A 22,549-nucleotide genomic window follows, 5' to 3' on the forward strand; every position below is an offset into this window, starting at 1 on the left:
ACATAGAGATAGCATAATACCTCACACCCATTAGGGAGGGGTGGCTTTCATATATATAACCACAAGGCCGTCAGTACATTTACAATTAGACCCCTATATATATACATATCTAACACCACCCTTGAAAGCCCTAAATTTGATTTTGGATAATTGAGACAATCGAGTGGACTAACCATTATTCTTGTGTTATGAACAACAAAGGTTATGTCCATATCAAGGTTGAGCAAGAATGACACACATGGTGATGGTGATAAAGAGAAAAACAAAATCCTATGGGCTCAAGGCAAAGGTATAAAATATGATGTTTGTTTTGCCGGTCAAGACGCAGTAGAGTGCGTGATTGGGTTTAGCATAGATAATCGTACTATAAAGAGAGAAATTCTTTAATTGTAATATTTATCTAGTGCCATTAAGTGTGAGTCTCATTTATATATACTTAGTGCGCTTAGTGACATGGTGATGATGCATGAGAAAGCCCTAAAAAATTCTTTGTGAAAGTGCTAACTTAAGTGTTTAATTTATTTTGGAATGTCTTGGTAAAGTTAGCACTTGAAAAGGTTAGAAAAGGAAAGGAGAAATAGGACTGTTGGCTGAATTGCTGCTTCACCCGTTAAAATTGCCGGCGGGGGTGCTCTGTTTGAGTACTCCTCGACAAGCAATTCAGTTCATCTCAACAAGAAATTCTTGCCGAGGAACAGTGCGCGTGGGGACCGCTTGTGGCTGAGAGAGAGCGCATGCACTGCTTCGTGTGAGAGGGTGCTGGCCAATTAAGGCCTTGTTTAGTTTCTCCTTAAAATTTAGCCCCTATTTTATCGGATGTCTGGACATATGTATGGAGTATTAAATATAGATTAAAAATAACTAATTGTACAGATTATAACTACTTTGTGAGACAATTTTTTTAAGCCTAATTAGTTCATGATTTGATAATATGGTGCTACAGTAAAACATGTGCTAATGACAGATTAATTAGGCTTAATAAATTCGTCTCGCGGATTCCTGATGATTTCTGTAATTTATTTTATTATTACTATCTGAACACTCCCATATGACACCCGATATAATACCCCTAAACTTTAGCATCTGAATTTAAACACCACCTAAGTAAAAAAAAAAAAAAGCTTCGTGCCTGCTTGCAGAGTTGGAGAGAGGGAGTTCCTGTGCGCCTAGGTCCGCAGCCTTTTTCCGTTGTCGTCTGCAGATTGGTTTGCTGGGGCCTGGAGACGTCGTTTCCCTGCCGTTGTTTTCGTGACCGTTGAACAGAGGGACCATGAGGGCCCGCGCGTCAGCCGGTGGTGTACTCAGCTTGTGACCGTTGTGGGGATGAGTGAGTGCGCTCGTGCCTGGTGGGCCTGTGGCCGAGCGCAGGAAGCTGGGGTCGCCGACTGCTTATCCAGCGTCTTCCGCCTTCTCCATACTCTTCTCCATCCTTGCCTCTTGAGAACCAAAAAGAGAATAACAAGCTCTCTCCCCTCTCTCACTCCCAAGGATTTATGCTCCAATCAAGTGAGAGATCGAGCTCTAGTGTTGATCTTAAGAGCTTCAAGAGCATCTCCTCACTCCTCTCTCTCTCTCTCCTAGCTTGTTGCTCATTTGAGAGAGGATTTGGGAAACCCTAGTTGCATTTGAGATCGCAAAATTGGTGGCACTAGGTGGTGATTGTGGATTTCTTATTACTCTTGATGATTGCCGCATACGTAGGCTATTTTTATTGTAAGAAGCCTTAGAAAGCAAGGATAGCCTTAGAAAGCAAAGGATAGCCCACGTGGCCTGACCATGCACGCTTGTAGATCCAGCTAGGAACGACACGAGCATGTTGCCGGTGGCCATGGATCCACCCCCACATGCATCTGCAACAACAAGGGTTGACGGAGACAATACGCATGTTAAGAGATAAGGGGGGAGGGAGTAGGATGACGATGACGGAGACAATACTCAAACTTTGATAGTTTATGGATGAAATTGAGCCCAAATTGCAAGTTTGAGGATTGAGACGATCATCTTCATAGTTGTAGGATGAAATTGAGCCTAAAACTAAAGTTTGAGTACCTAAACTGCCGTTTTGAAAGTTTAGGGATGAAATTGAGCCACGAGTAATATTTGAGGGACCAAAATTTCTATTCTACCATTTAAGATTGTAGAATAAGAATTATGTTCCCTAGAACTTTGATTCAATGACCGAAGTAGTTTGACTTCACCATTCACAAGTTTCTGTATTTATGGCACATGCATAATGCATTGCTTGACAATCAACTTCAGTATGTCAATCTCTGATCCACTGATGATTTTCGTCTCTCCTAGAACCAAATGTTTTTCCGATAATGAAAGACTTTCATTAAAAGTTTCAAGATCAATATATCAAGATGATACAAAGTTTTAGAAGAGGCTCTTAGTCTCTACCTATCTAAAAGCATGCAACCTGAAAATATAGTAGAGATCATGCATACTCTAGTGACTGTCAATCCATAGACTGATTTTCACCTATGCTCTGATATAATGTATGATCTTGATAATTGAAATGAGAATAAAGTCCATTCAGAACTAAAACTAGCACTCAGATCCATAAATTGTGCTAACAAAATAAATGAACGGTAGGAATTTGTATCTAACAAGAATAAAATAAGTCTAAAGGATCATTAGAGGTGGGACCAGATCTTCATCAGAAATTGCAAAAAAAATATGTGTCTCTAAATCTATGTATGCGATGTGAAGACATCACATCCATCTAACAAGGGTCATAAAAAACGCATCGTTTTGGCTACCTGTGTCTTTGATGACTCTCATGCTACATTAGAGACACTTTTTAGATACTAGTCTATCTGATAAATTATAGAAACAAAAAAAATCTCAACACTAGGGTGTTATATATATCACACACGTTGTCATCTTACAACATCATATAGGTTCTATTAAAATATCTCAATTACATGTATAGTCAACAAGACAACAAGAACTTCAGTTGTCTAAGACCCAACAAATAACGCACATGCTCTTCCAAGTTAGCTAAGACCCAATGAGTTGACATAAGTTTTTGCAATCATATAAGTATAGAGATAGCATGAGCCTTTTGTACAATATATGGTCTGGTGTTGCAAAATATCATAAGCCATATCCCTCCCTTTGGCCAACTCCATTCTGCAACAAAATGTCAATCTCTATAGGAATAAGATCGGTGTAGAACACTGCATAAAAAATGATAATTAGAGGGGCGTCCAAAATCTCATCAGAAACGGCAAAAATCTATGTCTCTAAATCTATGTATGCAATATTAAGACATCACATAAATGGAAATTCACGTCTCTTAATTACATGGGTCATCAAAGGCGCAACATTTTGCCTACCTGTGTTGATGACCCTTATCAGAGACGCTTTTTGACTACTAGTATATCTGATGACAAATTATAGAAACAAAAAGAAGTTTCAATGTCAGGGTGTTATATATCACACACACATCATCTTATGACATCTTATAGGTTCTATCACTACCCCAAATCTTTAAATCAGTGTCGGTTCAAAACCCCCTTTCACTGCCAGATTTTGAAACGACAAAGGTAAACCGGTAGTCATGTGGTTTAGATAAAAAAATGGGGATTTTTTTAATTCTGAGAGACCCTACTGGACAGCGGCCACTGGCACTTCGAGCCCTGACCTCCTGCTTCCCATATTCATTCCCTAACCACTACACCTGTAAGACGCTTGTGTCCAAATGATATATCCATCCTAGCCATTTTATGTTCATCTGATTTTGAAATGAGTATTTGGGACCCTAAATGAATTCAAATAAAAAAGTTGTCAACTACAAAGTTTTATAACTTTTCGAGGTCTACAACTTTTGTTTTGGTCATTTCTCCATCCGAGGTCATTTGAAGAATCTGAATTTCAAATGTGAGAAAATTCAAATGTAATTTTCCTTGGATAGATGATTTCAAATGAAAAAAGTTGTCTACTGCAAAGTTGTACAACTTTTTGAGATCTACAACTTTTGTTTTGGGTATTTCTCCATTCGAGGTCATTTGAAAAATTCAAATTTTAAATTTGAGAAATCAAATGCAATTTTCATTAGATAGATGGTTTCAAATAAAAAAGTTGTCAACTATAAAGTTGTATAACTTTTCGAGGTCTACAACTTTTGTTTTTGTTGCTTCTCCATCTAAGAATCTCAAATACCACTACACACTCATTTATGACTATGCAGCATATGCCTTTAGTTGGTATTAACTTCTATGAAATCTTGCGAATCAAATAGAGTGACATCATAATATAACGACCTCAGCTAAGAAACATGTAAACTACAAAGTTGCATAACTTTTCAACATCTACAACTTTTGTTTTGGTCGCTTCTACATCCGAGATCCTTAACTACCACAACACACTCTCTTATGACTATAGAGCATATTGACTCCTTTGGTATTAACTCTATAAAATATTGTAGTGTGTATTTGGATATTCAAATGATTTCAAAACAAAAAAGTTTGAACCACAAAGTTGTAGATCTCGTCAAGTACTACAACTTTGATATAAAGTTCGTCTTCATCGGACATCACATGAGAAAGTTATGAAGTTTTCTTGCAGCATATCACCGTCGGTTCAAGAAACCGACAATGATGACCCAATATCACTGTCGGTTCTTGGCTAAAACCGGCAGTGATAGTATCAGTATCGGTTTTAGCCAAGAACCGACAGTGATGACCCAATATCAGTGTCGGTTGGTCTTATCACTATCGGTTTTAGCAAAAAACCGACAGTGATGTGCCGAGAGGCACTATCACTACGGGTTTCTTAAAAACCGACAGTAATGGAGCCGACAGTGAATGCCAGATCTATAGTAGTAGTGTATTAAACTGCATATATCAGCAACAGGTACTTAGTTTCTAAGACCCAACAAATAACACACATGCTCTTGCATGCTAGCTAAGATCAAATAATTCAACATATGAATCTATAGTTTCTACAATCATATAAGCATAGAGACAGTGTTAGCCTTTTGTCCAATATATACTCTGGTGTTGCAAAATATCATAAGCCATATCCCTCTCCCTTTAGCCCAGTCCATTTTGTAGCAAAATGTAGTATCAAGATGAATAGCTAGAAAACAAAATGGGTTTTGAATAAAAAGAACTTTTAGGCTTTGTTACAATTAGACATTAAAAGAAGAAACTAAATAAGAAAATGGGAGACCGCGTACACCAAGAAACACAATTATCCATGACAACATTGCCCTTTTATTCCTTCAGCTCCACAGTACAACTCTAGAACTTACGAAACAAAAGAAAAATAAAGCATCAACTTCCAAGCTACTATTGAATTATTACATTGAAGCATCATCATAGCGTTCCGTTATAGCTGCAAGTAGTCTTGGCATCGGGGGCATATCAAGCTCATGGAGACCCTCATGAACCCAGACCACTTCGCCCATTGTTGGCCGATCACATTCATTATCTTGGATGCACCAAAATGCAATTTTGCAAATCCTTTCAGCCTCTTCCAAATCAAGGTCGCCTTGTAATTGCGGATCGACTAAACTTTGTAGGTCTCCCTCATGAAGCTTGCTCATTGCTTCCACTGGGAAATAAAAAACATGATGACTACTCTTACTGTTTACTTCTGGCGTGTTCCTCTTTCCTGATATGAGTTCCAACAATACCATACCAAAGCTGTAAACATCAACTTTGGGTGTAATAGGAATTCCACTAAGCCACTCTGGGGCGAGATACCCGGTAGTTCCTCTAAATGTAGTCAGAACTCGGCTAAAATCTCTTCCTACAAATGCCGCCATCCCAAAGTCTGCAATTTTAGGAACAAACGATGCATCGAGAAGTATGTTTTCGGGCTTAATATCACAGTGGATGATGCATTCACGGCAACTTTGGTGCAAGTAGCACAATCCTCTAGCAACTCCAGTGGCTATTTGATACCTTGTGCTCCAATTCAAGATGGGACCGTTGCTCTGAAATAGATGGGCATCAAGGGACCCATTTACCATGTGCTTATACACAAGTAGCCTCTTATCACTTTCGCAACAAAAACCAATCAATTTGACTGGATTGATATGCTGAATCATTCCAATTGAGCTCACCTCAGCCCGAAACTGCTTGTCTCCTTGACGAGCACCATCGAGCCTCTTCACTGCGATTGTAGTCAAGTCACTTAACGCTCCCTTGAAAACAGAACCAAAACCACCTCCTCCCAGCCTTTGTGAGAATTTTTTAGTAGCACGACTTAGATCAATGTATCTAAAGGCTACAATTCCACCACTACCTCCAGTGCCGTGTAATGCCGCATTGGACATCTTGAATTTGTTCCTCCAAATCATGAAGAACAACAGCATGAGCACTAGCAACACAAGACCACCAACAATGCTCGCAGAAATAACAGGTCTTGGTATTCTTTTGCTTTTTTCCTTCAAACTCTGCAAATCTCTTGTAGCAAGACGAAGGTAAAGAACATTCCCATCGTCCTGATTCACATTACGCAATTCCCCAAGCCAGACAGAGCATTTACTATTGCCGTAATTCTTGTAGGAATAAGCGGTGCAAGAGCAGTCATTAAGACAGGCTTCGGCACAATTGCTTTGTGTGGCAACACCTTCTATTACCTGAGCATCATAGGGCAACGTAACACTATGTATTGGATAGAACACATCTGTCGAACTTGTCTTGCTCTTGTTGCTACTTATGCAATCTAAGGGACTATTTCTGGCCCACCCTCCTGTTTGATCACCGAGGTCCCAATCCCATGGCGACTTCAGAGAGAAGGTCTCCATACAGTCACAATAGTTTGGACTTGAATTTCCGTTGCAGACCGTGAAAGGTCCACAGACAGCAGAGGCTATGCAGTAATCAGAAGGCTGGGCATATACAGTTTCCCAAGATTTTGTGGTATTCGACCAAATGTTCAGCTGAAGCTGGCCAAAGACATCTATTGGGACGAACACGGAAGCCGATACATCAATTAAGGTGTACGAGAAGTACACCTCTTCGTTGTTTTCTTGAAATGTGGGTTTAAGTAAGCCCTTGGTCCGTGGATCCGAGTCCATCAGTCCATTGAGAGCCTGTACAAGCTGTCCTAGTTTTCCTGCTGGCCAGGACCAGTACACTACATAGGGGGGTTTGCAACCCGTGAGGCGCATCTGCCCATTTATGTCTACTTCAATGAAGTATGAGCCAAAATCTGGATCAATCAGGCTCTTCTTTGAGATGCCAAATCGGTTCAGACCGGTCTTCTTGTTCCGGCCGAACTTGGCACCAGGAAGACCGACGTCCGTTGGGTAGTCCAAGCTCTGCCACAACGGGACTGCACTGGATGTGTTTTTTGTCACAAGGGCAAGGTTTCCAGTGCCCATGAGAACGGCACTGACGACAGTGCTGTTTGTGCTGTTGACGGCAGTGGAGGACCATACAGTGGATTTGGTGTTAGTGTTGTTCAAGGTAATGACGAGGTTGCCATCTCTTGAGATTTTGAGCTGGGCTACCTTGAGCTCAGATTCAGTGATGGGCCTCTCCCTGTTAGCTACCCAAACAGGGGTGAAGACGGGGATCTTGTTGAACCATATGCCAAGATACCAGCCAGGGGAGGAGACAACGGTGGTGATGGTGATGGTGGACTCACCGGCGGTGCGGCTGCGGTTTAGGCGTTGCTTGAACTGGAAGAAGCCAAGCGCGAACTTGCCGTTTCTTGAGACGAGCTTGTCGCCGGCAGCAAGCGCTTGGCCTGCCGCGAGAGTGTCGCTGATCGCCGTTGCAGCAGAGCTTGGAGCGTGCAGCGAAGAAAAGAAGATGAGACCCAGCAGTGTCACGTAGAGGGGAGACGTGTGGCTGGAGTATGCTTGCTAATGCTATGCCAATCAACAGGGAGATTGCAGAATGATCGAGTATGTATCATATATGCATACTTGCTATAGTGTGTACCGATATGATGTTGGGAGGAGGAGAGATGAGACTATATAAAGAAAAAAGTGAAGATAAAGAGCACTACAGCGGTGCAGGCCAAGGATGCGAAGAAACTCCAAGCAATGCTTCATGGATATGCAGTGCAACTAGTCAAATTAGTCAAGACCACTCACTAGGACAACGCATGCACTTGCACGGCAATAAGTAGTGCATCCTACACTTCCATGGTGCAAGTCGTTTTTTTGTTTTGTTTCCAAGTCAAATAAACTACTCAGCTGACTTTAATTTGATCAAGTTTATGACAAAAATACACTAAACATTTACAATCAATAACAATTAAATTAGTTTCGCTAGATAATTCATCAGTCATGAAATAACTTGATGGTCCATTTAATTTATTTAGTATTGTAGTAAGTATTTTACGGATGTCAAACTATTTTTCTGATCGAAGTTGGAGAAACTTAAACGGGGACAAAATCGGGTTGAGACCAACATTTTGGAATGAGTAAATTTCACCGGTGGTCCTCAAATTTGTCCGGGTTCTCATTCAGGTTCCGGTACTTTTAAATTGCATATTCAGCTCCTCCTTAAACTTGTCCAGAGTTCTCATTCTGGTCCCATACTTACAAATTGCACATCACTACTGGAAACAGGGCCTTTGCCGAGTGCAAACTGCTTTGCCGAGTGTTAAAAATCGGACACTCGGCAAAGACCTTCTTTGCCGAGTGCCGCACTCAGCAAAGAATTGCACTCGGCGAGTGCCGGGCACTCGATAAAAAAGGGCACTCGGCAAAGGACTTCTTTGTCGAGTGCCAGGCTCTTGGCAAAAGCGCGGCACTCGGCATAGGCTGCCCCCGCGTAACGGTGTTCGACCACGTCCTTCTTTGTCGAGTGCCTGCTGTTAGGCACTCGGTAAAGATTTTTTTTAGAAAATACTTTGCCGAGTGCCCCTGACACGGCGCTCGGCAAAGATTCAATATTTTTTTTGAAATATCTTTGCCGAGTGCCTAACAGCTTCGGCACTCGGCAAAGGGAGGAATTAAAAAAATTACATTTTTTTTGAAATACCTTTGCCGAGTGCCCCTGTGAAGGCACTCGGCAAAGAGGAAATTTCTTAAAAAAATTCAAAAAACCTCTTTGCCGAGCGCCTTATTCTTGGCACTCGGCAAAGACCCCATTTGCCGAGTGCCATGCCCCGGCGCTCGGTAAAGTTTTTTTTGTTTTTGGCCTCCAAATTTTTTGTGCAGCCCTTTTAAAGTACTAGGAACTCCTCGTTAGAATTTGGGGATTTTTTGTGGCTTTTTTATATATTTAGTTACTTTATTTCGTTTACTTGAATTTTTTCAAAAAATATAAATTTAAACTGCACGTGGTACGAATAATGGAATTTAATGATTCAAAAAATGATAGTCATGTTACTGAGTGTAGTGTGAGGCCGTATCCAGGAACAGACCCAAAATTTCGGACATCTTGTTCACGAAACATGATCGCGAACTTGCGTGCGAAGTGTTTTTAAATTCTATAAAAAGCAAACGAAGTCCAAAAATCATGAAACTTGTTAAGATGTTGTGATATCGTATGTGGAGGCTATGATAAAAATTTTAGAAGATTTCGTGCACGTTTGTCACGTACGATGGTTTGTAAGCATCGCACGTGACAACGTGCACGAAATCTTCTAAAATTTTTATCATAGCCTCCACATACGATATCATGACATCTCAACAAGTTTCATGATTTTCGGACTTCATTTGCTTTTTATAGAATTTAAAAACACTTTGCACATAAGTTCGCGGTCATGTTTCGTGAACAAGATTTCCGAAATTTTGGGTCCGTTCCTGGATACGGCCTCACACGACACTCAGTAACATGACTATCATTTTTTAAATCATTAAATTTCATTATTCGTACCACGTGCAGTTCAAATTTATATTTTTAAAAAAAATTCAAGTAAACTAAATAAAGTAACTAAATATATCAAAAAGCCACAAAAATTCCCTAAATTCTAACAAGGAGTTCCTGGTACTTTAAAAGGGCTGCACAAAAATTTGGAGGCCAAAAACAAAAAAAACTTTGCCGAGCGCCGGAGCATGGCACTCGACACATGGGGTCTTTGCCGAGTGCCAAGAATAAGGCGCTCGGCAAAGAGGTTTTTTGAATTTTTTTAGAAATTTCCTCTTTGCCAAGTGCCTTCACAGGGGGCACTCGGCAAAGGTATTTCAAAAAAAATCTTTGCCGACGGTCGGATCAGGGCACTTGGCAATGTTGCCTCCTTTGCAGGGTGCCTCCCTGATCCGGCGCTCGACAAAGGGGCGGGTGGGGGCACTTAGGCGAATTCGGCTAGGCAGTCCAAGCCACACAGACAGACAGCCCCCGCGTGCGCCGCTCCCGGCCCTCCCCGCGCCGCCACCAGCCAACGCCGGCCCGCCCACGCGCCGCGCGCCGCCCTCCCCTCCCCGTGCGCTGCGCCCGCGGCCGCCCCCACGCCCGCCAGCCACCGTGCCTCCGCCGACGCCGCGCGCCGCTGCCCTTCCCCGCGCCGCGCGCCGGCGCCTGCCCCACCCCCGCCAGCCCCCGCCCCCGCACCCGCGTGTGGCTGAGCGTGGCTAGCTCGCCCACGCCGGCCTACCAACGCCGGCGGGTGGAGGAGGGGAGGAGGAGGGGGAGGAGGCGAGGAGGAGGCGAGGAGGAGGAGGAGGGGGAGGAGGAGAGGAGGAGGAGGAGTAGGAGCCGGCCCTGCCCCCAGCCACGCCCCGTGGACCGCCCGCCCCGACGCCACCCGTGCTCGACCTCTTTCCCAACTCTGGCGACCTCGATGCCCGTTAGGTATGCCCTCTCTCTTGTTGTTGTCGTGGTAGTGATAGTTGTAGTAGTATTAGTTGTAGTAGTAGTGCTAATGGTAGTAGTAGTATTGGAAGTAGTGATAGTAGTAGTAGAACTAGTGGTAGTAGTAGTAGTAGAACTAGTGGTAGTAGTAGTAGTAGAAGTAGTGGTAGTAGTAGTCGTAGAACTAGTGGTAGTAGTAGTAGCAATAGTGGTAGTAGTAGTAGTAGAACTAGTGGTAGTAGTAGTAGCAATAGTGGAAGTATTAGTAGAAGTAGTGGTACTACTTGGATATATTCTTCTACATGGATTGATATCCAAACTACAAGGCTTCTCTTGAGACAGATGTGCTTGTCGGCCATTGTGCCGTTGTTTTTTGCAGGTTTTGGAAACCTCACCGTGCAGGGGAGGTTCTGCCGATTTTTTTAAATGACAGTATTTTGTTCCATTTTTGTAGAGAAGAGCCCGTCGGAGCCGATTTGGAGTTCCCGTCGCCGTGCCGGTCTGCCTGCACCGTGTCGCCTCGCCACTACACCGACCCGCCATGGCCCCGCTAGCCTAACTCCGCCACCACCCTAGGTATAACCCCTCTTTCCGTATCATGGTCGTAGATCACGTAACCCAGTTAGGCGTCCCCCGTTCGAAAGAGATACGGTTGGAGGTATGCAGATCTTTGCATATCTATGACCGTATCTGTTTCGGATTGTCCACGTTTTTTTGGATAGCCCGTGGATGCGTAGATGGGTTAGTTTCCATGGTCTGCTCTGGTCCGAGACAGAGTTTTGGCATCACCTCCCTGTTGTTCTCTGGATATGCACTCTTCTTTGGCAGGACGTGTATCTAGAGAATAGTGGGGAGGTGCTGCCAAAATTCTGTCTCGGATAGGAGTAGAGCATGGAAACTAACCTCATCTACGCATCCACGGGTGGGATTAGGACCTATCCTCACCTATTAGACAGTAGGAACACCATGTAGATGCAACTGATGGTTACATTACTCGCTGATACATATGTTAGAGGATGGATGACCGTCAGTGGATGTACACGGGCTGGAGAAGTCAGAGTGATTACACCACGGAATGGATGAACAAGACCGATGCTTTCTTGAATAGTGCATTTGGCAAGGCTGCTAAAGGACATTGCCTAGTTTTATGTCCCTACAGCAAATGTGGAAACAGGAGAAGGGTAAACAAGGTGGAAATGGGTAAACATCTTGTGAAGAATGGATTTACGTCGGACTACACCCGGTGGGTCCACCATGGTGAAGCCATCGTATGAGAGAGGAGGTAGTGAGACCACGGGTGGAGGCTTTTGATGCTGATGTCGGGGTAGCAGACATGTTAGATGACTTTCACCAAGGATAGTTCGATGAGGGACGTGAGAAGGAGGAGATGGAGGTAGCCGCACAGGCGTTCTACGACATGATGGACTCGACACAAAAACCCCTTCATGATCGGTCAACGGTGTCTCAACTGGATGCCATTGGACGCTTAATGGGGTTGAAGTCCGAGTTAAACTTGAGTCGAGAAGGCTTCGATAAGATGTTGGTCGTGATTGGCACCCTGCTTCCGGAGGGCCACATTTTGCCAAAGAGCATGTACGAGTCATAGAAACTCCTTCGTGTACTTAAGATGCCGTATGAGCAGATACATGCTTGTCCAAAGGGGTGCGTCCTATTTAGGAAAGAACACGAGCATGCAAAGTTCTGTCCAAAGTGTAAATCCTCCAGGTACCTAGAGGTAGACTCCGATGATGGCTAGAAGAGGCAACTTATGATTCCCATGAAAATCCTACGGTACCTTCCGTTCCTACCGAGGATCCAACGACTATACATGACCGAGGAATTCGCGAAACAGATGACATAGCACAAAAATGGAAAACGGTACAATCCTGACAAGATGGTACATCCATCCGATGGTGAAGCTTGGATCTGCTTTAATGACAAACATCATGACAAAGCAGATGAGGCTCATAATGTACGTGTCGCGCTGGCAACAGATGGGTTCAATCCTTATGGAATGATGGCTGCCCCATACACATGTTGGCCTGTCTTCGTTATCCCCCTTAATCCCCCCTTGGTGTCTCCTTTCAATGACATAATGTATTCTTGTTGTTGATAATTCCTGGCCCCCAGGGAGTAATATGGGTGTATTCATGGAGCCCGTGTTTGATGAATTGGTCCGTGCTTGGGACGAAGGGGTATGGACATACGATCGAGCTACAAAGACAACCTTCAAAATGCACGTTTGGTACCACTACTCCCTACATGACTTTCTGGCGTATGGGATATTTTGCGCCTGGTGTGTTCACGGGAAGTTCCCATGCCCAATATGCAAGGAAGGTGTGTGGTTCATTTGGTTGCAGAAGGGTGGCAAGTATTCGTCGTTCGACAGACATCGTCAATTCCTACCTCTTGACCATCCATTCAGACAAGACATCAAGAACTTTATGAAAGGTGTCAAAGTGACAAACCCTACACCATGGATGATGACTGGTGCCGAGGTTCATGCTCAGATAGATGCTCTTATGCCCAATGAAGAAGGTGATTTTGTGGGATATGGTGAGCAACATATGTGGACTCATATCTCGGGCATGATGAGGCTCCCCTATTTCGATGACCTTCTTCTACCACATAACATTGATGTAATGCACACTGAAAAGAATGTCACCGAGGCACTTTAGGCAACACTCATGGACACTGAAAAGTCTAAGGACAACCCTAAGGCTAGAGTGGACCTAGCAACGTTGTGCGATAGACCAAATCAAGAGATGCAGCCTCCTAGTCGTGGCAAGACCTGGAGAAGGCCTAAGGCTGATTTCATCCTAAAAAGGACCAAAGGAGGGAAGTACTTGAATGGATACAGACGCTAATGTTCCCTGATGGGTATGCAGCGAATCTAAAGAGGGGAGTGAACTTAGGCACTCTGTGAGTCAACGGGATGAAGAGTCATGACTACCATATATTGATTGAGCGGCTACTTCCAGCGATGGTTCGAGGCTATGTCCTGGAGCATGTCTGGCAAGTGCTGGCAGAGTTGAGCTACTTATTCCGCCAGCTTTGTGCCAAGGAGCTCTCTCGGACCGTCATTGATGACTTGGAAAAAGTGGCACCCGTGTTGCTCTATAAGTTGGAGAAGATCTTTCCACCCAGCTGCTTCTTGCCGATGCAGTATTTGATTGTGCACCTCTCGTATGAGGCACGGATGGGGGGCCCGTGCAGGACCGTTGGTGCTATCCAATCGAGAGATGTCAGAAGACTCTTCGCAAAAAATGTAGAAATAAAGCCAAAATTGAGGCTTCTATTGTAGAGGCATACATTCTAGAGGAGGTGTCGAACTTCACAGAGAAATACTACACTGAGAACCTTCCTAGTGTTTATAATCCACCCCCGCGTTACAATGCTGGCGAAAATGAATCGAACCTCAGCCTTTTCCAAGGGCAACTCGGAAGCGCAAGTGCATCGACCACTAAGCAATTGAAAAATGAAGAGTGGCGCAGTATCATGCTATATGCGTTGACCAACCTTGTCGAGGTGTAGCCGTTCATTGGGTATGTTCTGAACAAACTTGTTTCATTTCATCGTATGTCCTTGTTTCTTCGTCCAACCCCCTTGTTTCTCGTTGGTACAGGGAATTTCTTCGTCAATCCTGGCATGGATCAAGGCAACCTACCCCACAAGAAAATAACACCCTTCTTTCACAGGGTGCGGGACCAGAGAGCCCTGATTTCATTTGTTGGTTCAAATAGAAAGCCCAAATTGATGCGCCTATAAGTGACGAGTTGAGACAGGTTGCAAACGGCTGTGCCGTTAGGGTCAAGTCATTTACCGGTTATGACGTGAATGGATATCGTTTTTACACAGCATGCTACGAGCAGAGTCGACCCAATCGAAAAACCATAAACAACGGAGTTGTTACGCCCGGCACTGATGGACTCGACTATTATGGAAGAATTGAAGAAATCTATGAACTATCATTCTATGGTTCCAAACCTCTTACTCCTGTCATATTCAAATGCCACTGGTTTCATCCTGGAGTAACGAGACAAACCCCTAAGCTTGGGCTAGTCGAGATTCGACAAGATTCCGTCTATTCAGGAAAAGATGTCTACATTGTGGCTCAACAGGCCATCTAGGTTTATTATACGTCATACGCGTGCAAAGACACCGAGCATCTTAAGGGTTGGTCTATTGTGCACAAGGTATCGCCACACGGTAAACTACCTGTCCCAAACGATGAAGATTACAACTTCAACCCAAACACATATGATGGAGAGTTCTATCAAGAAGAGGGGCTACAAGAGAGGTTTGACATAGACTTAACTAAAGAGATAGGAATGGAAGTAGACAATGAAAGGGATGATGACGAGGATGCTGGAGACGAGGTGCGAAATCTGAAGGACATACAAATGCTTGAGCGATTACATTTAGGCAATGACAATGAAGACAACATTCCTCCTTCGGATAGTGTTGATGAGTTGGACAATGCTGATAGTGATGACGAGACCTATGATCCAGCTAATCTCAATCATGAAGATTATTTCTAATACATGTAATACTATGTTTTTTGTAATTATGTTTTGTTCATTTTTGCATATATTTCTAATACATGTATTACTATGTTTTTTGTAATTATGTTTTGTTCATTTTTGCACCTATTTCTAATTATGTCTTGTTTTTCTTTTTTATTGCAGGTGATTGAACAAAGATGGCGGGCGGCCGTCATAGGTCCATGAACTCGATTTACCAAAGACCACGCTGGCTACAGGAGGAGGTGGAGGGATCGGACAGGAGGAGAAGGAGGAGGACCGCTAGCCGCAGGAGGGGGCCGTCTCCTCCCACGCCGCGTGAGGAGGAGCTGGAGGAGGAGGTGGCGCCCGTGGACGAGTCAGACGAGGAGCTGGTTCGGCAGACGAACGAGGAGGAGGGGCCGCACAAGGACGACGAGTGGGAGGCGGCAGGCACGGGTTCCGCTTCCTCCGACTCCTCTTCGAGTGTCTACTTGCGAGGTCCCGCGAGCCTCCCACAGGTTCCGCTTCCTCATCAACGCCCAGTGATTCGTCCCGAAGGGCAAAAGTAAGTAACTTTATATGTTATCACCACTACTTCATATGATATGATGAAAAAAAACTAATAATTTTTCTTAATCACTTATACAGGAACTGGTTGGTTGTGTCGGGTGGTAGCGCACGGTTAGTCAACGGCATCCTGGGTCTTCTGTGCAGGCAACACTTCCCCGGCATTGTCACGTACGCATAGAAGATGGAGCCGGCCTACTCGTTTGACCACTACGCCGTCGCCCTCGATGCAGAGTACCCCAACAAGGCAGCGTGGGTGAAGCCATAGTTTTGGGTAAGTCTCCCTAGCACAACATTGCTCAATACGTCGCATTCATTGGACTTTTCTTGAAATAATGAATGGATACATTGCTTTTGTATGCAGACTTATTACAGATGCGAGCAGGAATTTGAGGCTAGGGCGGAGCAAGTGACTACCAAAGCCTATAAAAAACTCATCACCGACATGCATCATGAGGTGCGCATCTAGGCCATCGTAACCTACTACAGGTCAAAGCTTGGAGAGAGAAAAACCAAGAAAGACGCAAGAGAGATGCAGCTGACCCAGGAGCAGTACCTTGAGGTAAATGAAGAACATCAATATTGATTCGTTTTGAGATTAAGTTGGTTTAATTTGATCTTCTTATATGTCCAATACTTGATGACGTGTAGATGTTTCCCTGGTGGTGCCAAGCGTATCCCGAGTGCTGGGCGATGATGGTGGAGAGGTGGTTCACGGAGGAGTACCTCAAGATGCACAGGGATGCCCAGGACCGTCGTTTGTAGATGCAAGGTCCAGCACACCATCAAGGCAGCCGTAGCCTCGCCGGATACAAATAAGCATGGGTACGCGAATTCATTTATCTATTGTGACGCTCAGTTCTGCCTGATTTCTAATCATTGTGCTGTCTTTCTCGCAGTCGGCGTCACATAGTGGCCAGGCTTGCTCGGACTTCCAGGCATGGTGTATGGCCCACAAGGGCAAGGCGACATCTGACGTCTCCTTCAACCTGGAGGACCTGCCCGAGGCATACACGAACTCGAGCGTCCACTCCCGCATCAGTGAGTACACTGAGGTGGTGAGCTCGCTCCATGGGTCAGACCACGATCCGAGCACCCAAGACTTCGATGGAGAGGCCGTCATGAGGGCAGGGCAAGGCAAGAAGCATGGGTGGTTCTGGCTTGGTGACGGCGTCATCGACACGGCCTCTACTTCCTCTCTCTCCTAGATCCGAGCACGGAGCACGAGCGAGAGCCCGGCCATTCGCACACGGCCGACCGCTGCACAGCACCGGGTCGACGCACTCGAGGTTATTCCTGTTTTACCCGTCATACATTGATCTTTACACACCTTAATTAGCTTTGCATTACTGAAACATTGGAGTAAAATATTGCAGGCCCGGCTGGAACAAGAAATGAGGCAACGTCAGGAGCTGGAGGCCGGGCAGCAGAGGATGGCTGCCCAGCCTGAGGCCGAGCGGGCCGAGCGGCAGGCCCAGGCGCAGAGGCTGACGAACATTACGGAGTTCCTACAAGGGCTTGGGCAACGTGTGGGCTTCTCTCTGCCAGCTGGGCTGTTGGTTCCACCTCCGCCTCTGCGTCCTACAGCTACAGCTACTCCTGTGAGTATGAAAGTTTTTTTATTTTCGCTTGTGCTTTGCTTGTATGGCCTCTACCTTCCTAGATTAGCTATTCAAATAATCTTGTCTCACATGCAATCTTTTCTCCCTTGTGGAGTCTCCATCTGACAGTGGTTCGAATAATCCACCTCATGCACCTCCGAATGATGGAGCTAGGTCTTCACCACAGTCGCAGTGGCCGAGATGAGTGCACGTTGTATTTTTTTTATTTGTTGTTCATTTGGTGATGGACTTGTGATATACTTGTGATGCACTTGTGGACTTTGATGGACTTGTGATGGATTTGTAGATTTATTTGGATGGACTTGAGCACTTATTATAATATATGTGATATATATTGTGATGGATGTGATATGTACGGATGGATGTATGGATGGATGAGATATATATGTGATGGATGAGATATATATGTGATGAATGAGATATATATGTGATATATGTTTTTATGAATTTATTTGTCATGATGGAATGTAAAAAATAAATAAAAATTACAGTTTTGGGTCACTTTGCCGAGTGTTGCACTCGGCAAAGGACCCCGTTGCCAAGTGCCATGGTCACAGCACTCGGCAAAGCTGGAAAAATGGGCGGGCGCTCGGAAAACCATTTTTCCAGCTTTGCCGAGTGCCATGACCATGATACTCGGCAAAGAATTTTTTTTAAAAAAAATTCAAACTTTGTCGAGTGTCGGCCAGAGGGCACTCGGCAAAGAATTTTTTTTTAAAAAAAAATTCAAACTTTGCTGAGCGCCGGCCAGGGGACACTCGGCAAAGAATTTTTAGAAAAAAAAAATAAAACATCTTTGCCAAGGGCCGGATAGAGGGCACTCGGCAAAGAATTTTTTTTTAAAAAAATAAAAAATCTTTGCCGAGTGCCTACAGGGTTGGCACTCGGCAAAGCGACCGTCCACGGGGCCGGCGCCGTGACGGTCGCTTTTCTTTGCCGAGTGCCTCTAGGGCTCTCGACAAAGCCTTTGCCGAGTGCCCGATAAAAGATACTCGGCAAAGAGGGCTTTGCCGATCAATTTTTTGCTGTGTGTTCTTTGTCGAGTGCCGCACTCGGCAAAGGCTTTGCCGAGTGCCTCAGGCACTTGGCAAAGAACCTGAATCTATAGTAGTGCATTCGGTTTCGTAAACTTGTCTCGAATTCTTCTCATCTCAGTCCCGATACTTGCAAAATGCACACATAGATCCCTAAAGTTGTATTATGTACTATCATGGTCCATCCACGCCCGCACCACCGTCCTCTTCTCCACCACAGCGCACACGCCTGCCTTACCCACGTAGCCATGTAGCGTTGCACCATGCTCGCCCTAGCTACTACCCCCGTGCCTACCTATGGCTATGTTGCATCGTCGATGTGGTGCCTCACCTACGTTGCTACACTCACCTCAATGTGCAGTTTGAAAGCATCGGGACATGAACGAGAACTCGAGATAAGTTTAGGGAGCTAAATATGTAATTTAAAAGTATCGACATGAGAATTTGGGACAAGTTCAATAACAACCAATGAAATTTACTCTTTTGGAATATTCGCGGTGCAGGCATGCAGCATGGTGACTCAGAAAAGTTTCTAGCTAGCTTTCTTCTTGCCATTTTTTTTTCCAGTGCTGTCCTAATCAAACAGGGCCGTCCTAACCAAGCACATCAAACAGTGTCGTGGACACAGGCTACGGGTTCGGGACGGGACGGGACGGGAACGCGACGGGACAGACATGCATGGCTGGCGTGAAGGACCCGGCCGGTGACCACGCCAGGTCGCCGCCTAGCTAGTCGGTGCGCTGTCCCGTCGTGGTCACACACAGCAAGACGACCACGACACAGCAAGGCAAGGCCAATTATTTTGCTGGTCTCCCTCGATCGAGCCAACGACTAGCGACGAAAACGGATCGGATACGGTATTATATTCGTTTTTATATTTCTGTCCGAATTCGGATTCGAATACGGATAGTATCAACTATGTCGGATATGATACGATTGGATATCGACATCATAAATATACGATTTGAGTATTCGGATACGAATACGGTATCGCATGTTGAATATCCAAACTCGGATACGGACAGATCTCAACCCCACTAAACAAATTCGGTTTCAAATACGATCGGAAAAATATCCGTACCGTTTTTATCCCTACCAACGACAGATTTTTAATTTGCACTGAGCTGCAGCCTGCAGGCATCTACTCTATTGTCGGTGCCGGTAGTAATTGTAGCTATAGGAGAAGATTCCAACAGCCATGCAGCATGCACATTGCATGGTCAATGCAAGTCAAAGCACGGCTATTGTATAGATAAATAATACGGTAATCTTGTATTAGAGCGTCCATCCACCACGTATGGCCCCACTGGCAGGTCAGGAGGCCCAGAAGACTCTCCTATCTGTTCCTATCCACTCACCTCCAGCCATAGTAGTTTTCTAAAAAAGAAAAAGAAAAAGAAAAAACTAGCCGCAGCATGGCGAGCCTGCGACCGCGCCCCGCCGCGCATCCCGCCCACCATCTCCACCGTGCCTCCTGCCCACCTTCTCTCCACTGCACCTCCCTCTCGACCGCGCGCTCCCTCTCGCCTTCCTCTCCATCGCGCCTCTCTCTCCACCGCGCCTCCCGCCTGCCTTCTCCACCGGAGCGACTGGCTACGGCCTTCTCCACCAGACCTACACTAGTACAAAGACGGGCTTTACTTCCGGTGGAAAACCCCCTCTAGTCCCGGTTCCCCACCCGGGAGCAAGCATCCGGGACTAAAGGGGGTCCTTTAGTCCCGGGTCAGGAACCGTAGTCCCGGTGGGTAACACCAACCGGGACTAAAGGGGGACCTTTAGTCCCGGTGGGTAACACCAACCGGGACTAAAGGTGCCTCCTAACATGCCACGGGGCCGGCACCCTTTAGTCCCGATTGGTAATACCAACCGGGACAACAGGTTATTTTTTTTCTTTTTTCTTTTCTTTTCATTTTTTTGTTTTCTTTTCAAAATAGGTTTTCGAAGTCATATTGTACGCTGCTAATAATACATTTATACGCGCGTATAGTATGTTTCGGTTCAAGCACAATGAACGTATTAAATGACACAATTCAAGCATAGAAATATATATATGCATGCATGCATGCATCATATATATATTTACGTGCATGCATGCATATGTGTATTTTACATTATATTATTTCATGTGCATATATTACAAAAGATTACATTACAGTTGTTGTGATATAACAAGTTTCCTCTCATCCTCTAGCTTGGCTTCCATGGCAGTGTTGGGTCGAAGTAGAACTCGCCCTTGGAATCGATGACCTGGTCATTAAAAAATCCGGCTATAGACTCTTGAATTGCTTTGAACTGGTCTTGCCGTATGACCTTTTCCTCCAACCATCGAGCCTACAGGTTTGAATTAAAGGAAAATAAATTAATATATGTACATATATATATATATATATATATAAAGACATAGTAACACAATCAATAATAATAATTAAATGAATATATAGTGTATTTTTAACGTACTTTGAGTCTCTCTGTAGGAGTTCTTTGGGAGACCTGCTTGATAAACTCTCAAACATAGTAACCACAGTAGTTGTTCCCCTGTTCCTGCCTCAGACACCACTTTACGAGAAAAAAGATTTGTCATCCAATCTGGTGATCCGGTGAAAGCTATATGTTTAATTAATAAAGAAGATGCGATTTAGGGGACTTACTTTTAAAGGGATTACATTCAGTGGCGCTTTGCATTTTCCCATGTGTTGCTTCTCAATAAAGGTTTTCCAAACACTGCCCAATAAAAAATTTGCCACGTCATCAGATATAGTTAATCATCATGTTTGTGTGTATATATAGTTGCTAGAGATACCGAAATTACATCTGGATAATATCTATCATATCTTGGTAGTCTTGTTGTGGTTTTCTCATCGAGTCATAGATTATCAAGTGACTTTTCACCAGATCAATGTCCATCAATATCCAGTGATTGCTGCATGTGTTTATAGGATATAACGCATAACACTCATTAATTAACTAGAATCAACATATGAGCCATTAATGATGATCGACATTATTAACACTCACTTGAAGTTGCAGGGGAAGAGTATATCCTTCTTGTGGCGTTGGTTCACTAAGAAGTTCATGAGGTTACTCTCTGACTCAGACTTCCAATTAGGCTTTGGAGTAACTGGGTCTTTGAATACTATATGGGGATCAACAAAACCAATTTCATTGCAGCCTTTCTTTCTGCACTCTGTCATTGTAAATCTGCATATATATAGTACTTGTTAGGATAATTTATATGCATATACACACATATGATGAGTTTAATAATCGATCGAAAGAATTATTACTTATAGGCAATAGCAGCTAATGATAACTTTATCCAGAGAGGTCAGGTGGCATAGTTGATAAAATTCTGCAAAGTCAACATACATAACATCATCGCCACGGAACCAATGTTCGTCTCTAATTCTGACACCAACGCAGAAGTATTCACCGGTAGACGCCTGCATGTACCACTTGTTTAGCAGGTACATTTGCGTCCCTAGATCACCTAAGGCTTGAGGGTTGTATAGACTCTGGCCTAGTACAAATTTTTTCTTCCAAATATCAACCTCCGCTGCACTCTCAATGTTTCTATCACCAAACATCTGGTAAAGGTCGAGACCAGTCTCTTCAATAAATTCACCAAGGTGATCCAAATCGACATCCAAAGGTATGTTTGCCTGATGCATTAATCCTAAATTCGAACCATATTCATCACCAACAACTAGCGGGGGACTGATTGGTGCAATTGTTGTCCGAGTTGTGCAACTCCTTTCCCTGCCCGCTTCTTTTTCTGTGCCGCCTCAATTGACTTGGTGAGAGTGCGGTCATAGTCCGTTAACGTTGCTTTGGACGGCTTACGAGATTCACGTTGTTGTTGCTGGTAAGAAGCCACCTTTTTTCTTAGAATATCTAGAGCTACGAAGAAGTACGGTGTCTCCGGGTTTCTCCTTACTTCTTGATCCTTTTTAAGTTTGTCATAGAATCTGGACATATCTTTTTTATATGCATCAGTTACTTTTTCCTTCTCTTCAGATATTATTTTGGGAATAGCCCTTGGTTTCACGGTGGCTTTCTTTGCCGGCGGGGGCTGGTTCTTCGTTTGCGGGGCTAGCCTCTTGCTAGTACTT

At 44.3% G+C, this 22,549-nt stretch overlaps 1 protein-coding gene across 1 annotated transcript; it reads right to left on the reverse strand.

Annotated features, from left to right (window-relative positions):
* Positions 1-5,204: 5,204 nt before the first annotated feature.
* LOC136515244 (G-type lectin S-receptor-like serine/threonine-protein kinase At2g19130) lies at positions 5,205-8,527 on the reverse strand. The gene is made up of 2 exons (XM_066508896.1): positions 8,517-8,527; positions 5,205-7,814 (listed from the first exon to the last, which is right to left on the reverse strand). The coding sequence occupies exons 1-2, from the start codon at positions 8,525-8,527 to the stop codon at positions 5,309-5,311; spliced, it is 2,517 nt and encodes an 838-aa protein (XP_066364993.1). The 3' UTR covers positions 5,205-5,308.
* Between the last annotated feature and the right edge of the window lie 14,022 nt (positions 8,528-22,549).

This window comes from Miscanthus floridulus, chromosome 17, assembly GCF_019320115.1.
Source record: "Miscanthus floridulus cultivar M001 chromosome 17, ASM1932011v1, whole genome shotgun sequence".
Lineage (NCBI taxonomy): Eukaryota > Viridiplantae > Streptophyta > Magnoliopsida > Poales > Poaceae > Miscanthus > Miscanthus floridulus.